General features: G+C 34.4%; 1 protein-coding gene across 4 annotated transcripts; it reads right to left on the reverse strand.

Moving 5' to 3' along the window:
- Window positions 1-1141: 1141 nt before the first annotated feature.
- Window positions 1142-7692, reverse strand: NPGR2 (no pollen germination related 2). 4 transcript variants are annotated; one of them, XM_059575801.2, is made up of 7 exons: window positions 7463-7692; window positions 6645-6928; window positions 5721-5973; window positions 3848-5064; window positions 2994-3147; window positions 1517-1846; window positions 1142-1439 (listed from the first exon to the last, which is right to left on the reverse strand). In XM_059575801.2, exons 2-6 carry the CDS (start codon window positions 6903-6905, stop codon window positions 1527-1529), a joined length of 2205 nt encoding a protein of 734 aa, XP_059431784.2. In that variant the 5' UTR covers window positions 6906-6928; window positions 7463-7692; the 3' UTR covers window positions 1142-1439; window positions 1517-1526. The 4 variants fall into 4 exon arrangements, with proteins under 4 accessions (XP_059431784.2, XP_059431786.2, XP_088368040.1 ...); XM_059575803.2 differs by having other exon boundaries at window positions 1142-1846; XM_088511914.1 differs by having other exon boundaries at window positions 1142-1846; window positions 6645-7076.
- Between the last annotated feature and the right edge of the window lie 1911 nt (window positions 7693-9603).

Raw genomic sequence — 9603 nt, forward strand, 5'->3', positions numbered from 1 at the left:
TTTGCTTTTGTAAAACTTTTCATTGTTTGGTGTTCGGTGTTATTTTATGTGGTTTGTATGATAACTATGCCTTTTTATATATGCGTTTTTGTTCTTCGACCATTTCTACAGAGTAAAGTTATGATTTTTTTTTTCAAAATTTTATTTAGATTACCATGCATGCATAGTGATCTGCAATCCATCATAGTATGCAGTGATAGATCACTGTACACGCACACTAATGTGATAGTGCGTGTACAGTAACCATATGAGGCTTTTTCTTTTTTTAAAAAAAAAATACTGTACAGTGACCAAGATGATGATTTTTCTCAGGTCATTGTGCACTGCATAGTGATGTGCACAATGACGATTTTTTATGGCTTTTTTTTTTTTTTTTTAAAGGTACAGTACAGTAACAATTTGTGATGAATTTTTATTTTTATTTTTTAATGGGTATTGCACTCTAACCGTTTGTGATTTTTTATATATATTTTTGTTAATGGGTAATAAACAGTGATAATTTGTGATTTTTTTTTTAATTTTTTCTCATTATTAGTTTAATTTGATGGATTGTTCCTTTATTTTTTATTATATGTCTATTTGGAATATGTTTCAAGAAAAAAAAAATACAAAAACAAAAAAGCATATAGAAACAAGTAATATAGCAATATATAATTGCTTAAGTAGAAAACTCAAAGTTAATGTCAAATTATAAGTCATACTTTTGTTTGCATAGGTGTTAAAAATGGAGGCTTATAGATAATGTTAGTTATTTTACTGTTATAAAGAAATGTCTTTATTGGTAATTTGGTCATGAAACCGCAATTATATGTTAATGTTATCCAAACACTCAATTGATAAAAAAAATACTTTTTAGCATGTTTTACCAAACGCCTGTGCGATTTTAAAAACGCAATTTTTAAAATCGTACTTATTGAAATCGCACTCCCAAACAGGCCCTTATTCTCAAATTGCCAGACCACCTCCAGACTACTAGCAGAGTTTGTTGGACCTCTGTTGGAGGTTGCCAAAAGTCACCGACTGTTTTTTGCCATCTCTAATTTACCGTATGAGTCAAACACTAAAAAATATTTTGAAAAATTATTTTTTTCTGAAAAATAATTAACCAAAAATATTTTTCGTCGAAACAAACAAACAGAAGAACCTGACAAAACTTGCACTTGATTTACCTGGTTATGGAATGTAATAACGATTCCTTCCTAGTTCCTACAGTAAAGCAACAAAACATATAGCATTCATTTTGAGGATCACAAACGTTGTCAACCAAGTACACCCATGTGAGTTGTTGAGGCTTCAAAAGCTTCCTGTTCCATGCAAGTAATTGGGTTGGTCCCTCTGTTTCCTATCCACTAATCCTCACCAGCTTTTATGGAGTCTCAATGCTGTAACTCAACCTCAGAAACTGAACTCTCTCTTTTATTGCTTTTCACTTGTACATACTATATGAAGATTCATATGAGAAGACAGTCGTGGAAGAGGAGAAAATTTTGATGCTTTACAGATATGAAAGATTAACCTGGAACTGGTTATCTGAAGGGTTCAACTGGTGCAGTCTCTTCAAGAAATGCTGCAGTCTCAAAACATTCAGCAGCTTCTAGAGATGATGATGCAGTATCCTTGGCTTTATAAAATAAACCGAGATTATACCACGCAGAATGGTTCATTCTGTCGAGCCGCAACGCATTCGTCAGTAAGCTTCGCACAACTGCATGTGATTGGTTACCAAGCTGTCTGAGACCCACAGCTGTGGATACCAAGCTTGGAACATGGGTGGGATCAATATCCAAAGCATATATGAAAGCTTTTAGAGCTGCCTTGTAGAGGCCCTTTCCTTCATAAAGTATGCCTGTAAATTCAAGTAAGTATTTCAATAGGAGGCCACAGCCCAAACCACCCTGGCAAAGAGCAGAATGAAAAGGTGTAACACAGAAGAAATGTTCAAGAAGCCTTTTTCTCTCAGTTGAAGATTCTGAGGAGCATACAGCAACAGTCCAATGAATTTATTTTTCCAAATGAAATGAATATTTTAAAACAAAAGGCAGAATGAAAAGGTGCAATTTGGCAGTGAAGTCATTTTATAGCCTAAACCAAAATCCCAGCAGCCAAGCAGTAATGAGGCAGTTTTTAATTGAAAAAGAATCGTCTTTGGGAGGATGTGATTTGGCTTGGACAGAAAGCCTCCAAAAACAACAAAAGATAATAATTCATGGATCTATAGCATGCAATACAAAACAAATGACTGACGTTTTTTTTTTGGTTTCCCAAAGAAACAAAAACATAAATGAAAATACAGGAGAGTTTATATACTCCTAGTCTCTCAAATATGCTATGCAAAACATCTGACCAATACTGAATGGGCACCCAGTTGAATACAAATCTTATATTGATACAATATTTTTTTGGTCTTTTCCTTGAAAAATATTCATTATCAAAACTTGGGAAAACTACAAAAGTAAGCAAACTCACGAAAAAAAAAGAAAGAAAAAAAAGAACAGAAAAAAGAGGAGAGCTAATAAGGGTCTGCCAAAACTTGGAGAATCTGGAATAAACAAATTGAAAAATAAAAAAAGAAAAGAATTAACTGCTGGCTGTATATTCCAAATTCAAACAAAGACCAATTCTAGCCGAAAGTGAAACAGAGTACGCCAAAACTTCATGGGTCGAAAAATGATGGCATCAGTCCTACTAGAGCCCAGAGGTTTGGGTTTAGTACGAAGCCTTAAGATCTATCCCTAAAACAAGATTCACTAGTAACAATTGCATCCAACTTAAGCCCTTTTTCATAAACATATTTCTCCCTTGTTTTTCTACAAGAAACAACCAACTAAACCATATCTTCAGTGCTTTGGGCAAAGCCGATGTCAATTTTGTGAATTGACAATTATGTGAACAAGGAAAATTACACCACTATCAAAATTTTAGCCAAAAATGGCATCCTAAAATATCAAGGAACTGATTCGAAAAGAGAAAAAAGAGTGATGACATAGATATACCTGTGGCATGACATCTATCAGCAGAGTAATAACAGATGACCTCAGATTTGGAAAGACAAATCTCAGCATCACGCCACTGCGACAGACTTATGTAGACATAAGCAAGATCATGCCATACTTCCAATTCCAAACTCTTAGCTTGAGTTCTGCTTCTCTGTCATAAATATTTCAAAAATAGTCACTACCTGAAAGCTTGTCTCAAAAAGGAAAAAAACAAAATTCTATTAAAGTTGAAGTTAGACAAAGAAAGGGCGGTTTTTGGTAATGGAAGCATATTCAGAGCAAAGAAGACTATAGATTATTCAGACTTTAAAATGCAACATGCGGGGCTAAATCTATAAAAGTATATCTATCCCATTATGACACTAGTTAGCTCAACAACTTTACAGTCACAGTATTAAACAGCAGAATGAACCCACTTCTTCCAATATTCTTTCCCGAGGGGGAGAAAAAAACCTTGTCAAAATTCTCTTTTTTTTTTTTTTTTTTTGGATAAGGTTGTCAAAATTCTCTCACACACAGATAATCACTAGCAGATGCCCAGCATTCCATCTCTCCATCCCAGGAGTCACTTTCAGAATACCAGCTAGTATACCTCCCATTTTTCTCTTATCAAGCTAGTTCATGACTCAAAGCACAATCACAAGATGTCATTTTCAAAAACCATCTCTAGATCTAGTTTTAACAAGAAATCAAATGCATCCAATTCTGGAAGAAACATTTTATTCTTTCATGGCCAAGCATCCAATTTAACTCCCAAAACAACAGAAAATGAATAGAGTTTAAGCAAAAAGGTAATAAGAGTTTTATGTCAACATATTGGAACTAATACATGGGAACACTAATTAACAAACCTTGAGAAGCTTCTTCCCCGAAACAAAGCTTTTACTCTGAATTTGAAGAACAGCAAGAAGTTGGGTGTATGTATCAATGGCACTTTTTAACAGACCCTGTGCAATTTGAAGTTTAGCTTTGGTCCGCAACAGTTCTCCCTGATCCCATTTTCCAGTCTGATCCAGTGCAGCATTAATAACAGTTTCAGCATCCATAAACCGTTTTTGAGCTGATAATATCCGGGCCAGTAATAACCACCCTTTGATATTAGACCCACCTTCCAATTTCAGCAAGCGCTTGGCATAATAAAGTGCAGCATCCAACTTCCTTTGGTCAGCATTTTCCAGGCTGAGATGGTAAAGAATATTGGGGTCACTCATTCTTGTCATTCTGCCAGCAGTTTCCAGAGCCTGAACTGCCTCACATTCTCTTGTTACCCTCTCTGAATCAGCAACAGCAGATTTCGAATGTGCTGAAAGCGAGACACCTAATAAAAAATTGGCAATGCTTTCCAATTGATAGCATCCACCATCCAAACTCTCACAAGCTTTCCAAGCAAACCTTATCCCTTCTTCAGCAAGATTAGCATTTTCCCCACAAATCTTTGATGCCATCAATAAAGCCGGAACACATTTTGGATCCTCACTGTGACCCAACAATTTTCTAAGTAGATTCAAAGCAACCAAGTCCTCCCCTGCCCCATAATAACAAAGGGCCAGAGTATGGTACCTGTCTTTTCGAAGAATGATTCCAGGAAGCAATTCTTCTACTTGATTAGCTAAAGCCTGCAAATCTCCTGCCACAGATAGAGCAAATGAAAGGTGATCCAGGATCGATGGATCCCACTCGATTCTCTTGAGAGAAACTTTTCTTAATAGTATCATAAACAGGAGTATAGCTTCTTCTATATTGTTTCTGGGGACGAATGATCTGTCCATTTGAGATCGGAGATTTGGGGGGCTTGCTTCACCTCCACTGTACAGAAGAATTATGGCAAAATCTTTTTGGATTTTTGCTATACTTACTGCATCAAGATTCCAAGGATAGAGGAGTGCCCGCCTGTATGACAAAATTGCTTCATTTGGAGAATCAGCAAGTTTCCATAATTCCGGAAGTAACTCGACAGCCTTGATTAGAGTCTCCTGCAATTTACAGTCAGCACCAAAGTTTTCAGGCAAGCCTTCTGGTAATGAAGATTCAACTATGTCCAGAATAACTTTGCAAGACTCAGCAGCTTCTGCAAGAATGATTGGAAATACACATTAGCTATCCTATGATGTTTTGATTGTTAAGCTCACAAATTCTTTTTGCTCATTTATTTATTTAATCTTTCGACCAGCACAAAATCCATTGCTCAGCCAGATTCTTAACAGAATACATGCCTTGGCATCCTAAGTACCAGGACTCCAGACTTATCATTTTCCAGAATGGAACAGATGGAATCAAAAACACTACAAATATAACCACTATGATCTCAAATAATCATTACTTCTTCCTTCTAGTGGTGCTGCCAGAGAAATCACAAAGATCTGTGTCCTCAGCAATAAAATAATTTAAATACCAAAAAGATGTTAAAGAAGCCACCACTGATACGACAGAAAAAAAAAACAAAAATAAATTATATAAAATCTGTTGAAGAAGTCCATGAAGTTTTCCACGTGACACAAATAGCCAGCCCTTCCCTCTATAAAATCTGAAAATTACAGTAAAGCAGTAACAAAAGAAACTTCATGATAATGGTACCCATATCACAACCATCGCCACAATTTTATCACTGGGAAGAACCAAAAAGAAAAGCAATTTGTGGCCAAAGAAAATGTGCAAAGATAACTTACAAATTTGACGAATTCAGAAAGCAAATAGCAAATCTATGTATCAACACAAAGGAAATACCTTTAAACCTCCCAAGACCCTGCAATGATTTTGCTTTGAGAAACACTGCTTCCAACAGTAAGCTAGCAGCATGTATAGACATAGGTTGGGTAGCATAACTTCGAGAATGTCTCCTATGCCGTTCCCCTCTTCTAGCAAGGGTGAGTTTTATCTTGGGAGTCACTGCAGTAATATCTATCCCTTCAAATACATGAAGAGCTGCTTCTATGTTTCCCTTTTGATATTCATATCTTCCTAACAACGCTCTTGCTTCCTGCAAATGCAGACATCTTGGTCTTAAAAACACATTACAAATGGGCAAAAAAAAAAATCCATGGAAAAAGCCCATGTTAATTTCCATTAAGTTTACAATCAGTACTAGCAGACAAGAGATAAATGTGGATAATAGCTTCATGTTCACATAGTACGAGAGGAGAGTGTGGGTTCAAATTGAAGGCACTATTAGGACAAAAGAAAGGTGCAAGGATATGTACATGAGAAAACATGATGGTCTACAATCTAAAAGCAACAATGGCCTTTAATTAGAGTGACCAAGTATCATCCATAAGGTTTGGTTGAGTTTACCATTACCTTACAAGACAGCTTTGTTGAGTTGAGATGAGTAATTTCATGTTACAATGAATACTGATGCTTGGTGGAGATTTAAGTCTAGACCATTCTGACTCTTAACTACATACCTGCACATTAAATATCACTGAACACTACTAAAGTATCTGAAACTGAGTTTGCTAAAGTTGATTTAAATGCGACACAACTTCCCTTGATTTTAGTTAGAAATTTTAAAAATCAAACTCTGCTTCTAAGGTTCACCATATATATATATATATATATATATTAGATTATATCCACACAGGAGTAAATTAGAAGAAGAAAACAGATCACTCAATAGATAACCAAAATTTAAAGACAAAAACAGAAACTAACCTCATAGTTTAAACAACCACTCTCACGTAGAGATGATTCAGCTTCTTCTATATTTCCTGTATCCAGCTTCTTTTCAAACTCACCACCTCTAGACGAACTCGCAGTTTGTAAATAATCCTTGGTTGCAAGTGACTCTGATGAAGGAACCATTTCATCCACTGCTCCTGACTGCTCCCCGGAGCAGATACACTTCATAATCTTCCCGAGCTTCCCCCTGAGCTCACCCCTCCTCTGCTTTCTGACCCTATTCTTACTCCTCATATTGCCTCAACACACTCCAAAATCTTCAATCACCAACACCACCACCAACGGGTAAATCAATAGCCTTTATTTGTAAATCAATAACCACTTCATGATCATACAGACCTATTTCTCATAGAAAAAAGTTCACACTTTGCACCAGAAAACTAACATGGCAATCAAAATTTCCACCTACCCAATCCAAAATATGGTGCAAATGAGGTGGAACTCAAATTCCAACAAAGAAAAACAGATAGACATCAAAATTCACATCAAGTGAAAATGAAGCAACAAGAAGCAATATATAAGTTTCAGCATAATTTAAGCACAACACCGAATTCCACAATTTCTTATCAGAAACAAAATTCCAATAATATTTCTGGATCCCCAGTTGAAAAAAAAACTAACAGGAAGTATCCAAATTCAACCCTGCCCAAATATAACCTCCAAAAACAATTTTAAAAACGCTACAAATTTGTATAATATTTCCCACATGAACTCAACGAAACGACAAAAACAGATAGAACAACCATACCCACCAAAGCAAATAAATAGAAAACCAATTCAAAAGCACTCACCTTTTGATTTTCCAAGATGAAAAGCAGAGGCTTAGACCACATAATCCATGAAGCCCAACACCCATTTACTCAAAAAATTTCCCAAACAAAGCTTTTTACTTTAAATCTTTGAATCAATCAGAGCATCCCAATGCATCAAAGAACCTTTCTTTTACTTTCTTTTTCTTTGAATTAATACTTTGGAAACAGGGGATGGATATGGAGCTTGAATTGAATCGTGATGTAGAAGATTTTTTGGAGGGGGTTAAGAAATTAAGGAATTACCATGAAAGATGGTGGGGCTTTTGGGGAATTAAATATTCTACGTTGGCCCCACTTTGCAATTCACCACCGTGGCTGAGGATTGGCTTCTGCCACGTGGAATATGTCTTCATGGGTTTCTGTGCCAGCGTTAAGCGGTTATTTGCTACACTACACAGTCTTCACTGTCAGAGTCAACAGATTTCTTCTTTTATTTTCATCTTTTTTTGGCTTTTTTGCTTTTTTGCTTTCTTTCTTTTTTTTATTTTTTTTATTTTTTTTTTTGTGTTGTGTAATTCCTTTTGCCCAAAAAAAGAAAAAAGAAAAAAGAACGAATATATATATTTATATATATATAACTGCATGTGCATGTCGTACTCAGAAAGCAAAGAATGGAAAACGTTTATTCTCTTAATTTGTTTTACCCAATAAAACTGTTGGTTAATGACAATATCAGTTTTGATTGATTTGTAAATATTATATATTTTAAGTTATTTGTTAATATTTTTGTTTCAAAAATTTTAAAAAAAAAACGTGGACAAATAACGCCATTAAATGGATTTGCATGGCACCTTTACACCAATTTCATATTGCATTTTGTTTTTGAATAATTTTTTCTTTTAAATTGAGTTGAGAGAAATTATTTAAATTCGGACATATATCTTTAGATTATATGATTATCACATATATTTTAAAATATATATATAAATTTAAATCACTCGCTTTAAGGACAAATGTCAATGATGATCACATATTCTAATGACTTATGCAAGTTTATGGCTTTTTGGGAGTGCGATTTCAATACATGCGATTTTAAAAATTATGTTTTTGAAATTGCAACTTTTTAAAATTGCATAGGCGTTTGGTAAAATATGTTAAGAAGTACTTTTTTTTATCAATTGAGTGTTTCGATAACATTAGCATATAATTGCGGTTTTATGGCCAAATAGGTAAATATTGCGCCAAATATTGTTTGAAGCGAGATCGTAATTTTGGTTTAAATTTGCACATTTTCAAATAAGCACCCCATAGTTAACTTATAGAAATCGTGAATTTTTTCACGATTTTAAAATTTGCGTTTTTAAAATCGCAATCCCAAATACTTTAAAATTGCGATTTTGTTTAAAAACGCATATTATTTTTTAAAAAACAGACTCTCAAACGGACCCTTAATAGACTGAGTATAATAAATTTTGTCCAACCCAATTTAAAGGTTTAGCATAGTTAATGCTTTTTGATTTTTTGATTTTATTTTTTTAAAATAGTATTATTGTATGACATAAACGTGAAAATCATTTTAAATATTGTAAATATTTTGTATTTTAGATTATTTGTTAATTTTATTTGTTTTAAAAACAGAAAAAAAAAATGATTTAACAAACAAAAAGCAAAATGTCTTTTTTTTTTTTTTTGTGGGTAAAAACTGTGAGAGAGAGAGAGAGAGAGAGAGAGAGAGAGTGATGGTAATTAGGGAGTACATTAATTAGAAAAGTAATTAATAAAGGTGGGGAGTTGGGAGTGATGGGGACCAAAAATAAGATCGCGAGAAAAATGGTGACATTAAAGTCTGGAAAGATTCAACAAATGAAAGCCTCCATTGATGTGTCATGATTTGTGCTGTAAGAAGCATTACGAGTGGTCCTCTAATGCCTACATCTTTAGTTGCTCAATATTCAACTCAAAAGACTTTTGGAAAAAGAAAGGGCTGCTTCACTTCCACTCGTGCTGATAGGGATGCTCAATTATCGTTGATAGGGCAGCAATTTGTATTTACGTGTCAAGTTTTAGATTGTTTTGAGATATAGATTATTTGATCAATTTAATTAATTAAGTGGGTTGTACCCTTCAACTATAACTGATTAATTTCGTGTTTAGTACATATCGAGTCATGTCATAAATGT

This window comes from Corylus avellana, chromosome 11, assembly GCF_965113065.1.
Source record: "Corylus avellana chromosome 11, dhCorAvel1.hap1.2, whole genome shotgun sequence".
In the NCBI taxonomy this organism is placed as follows: Eukaryota; Viridiplantae; Streptophyta; class Magnoliopsida; order Fagales; family Betulaceae; genus Corylus; species Corylus avellana.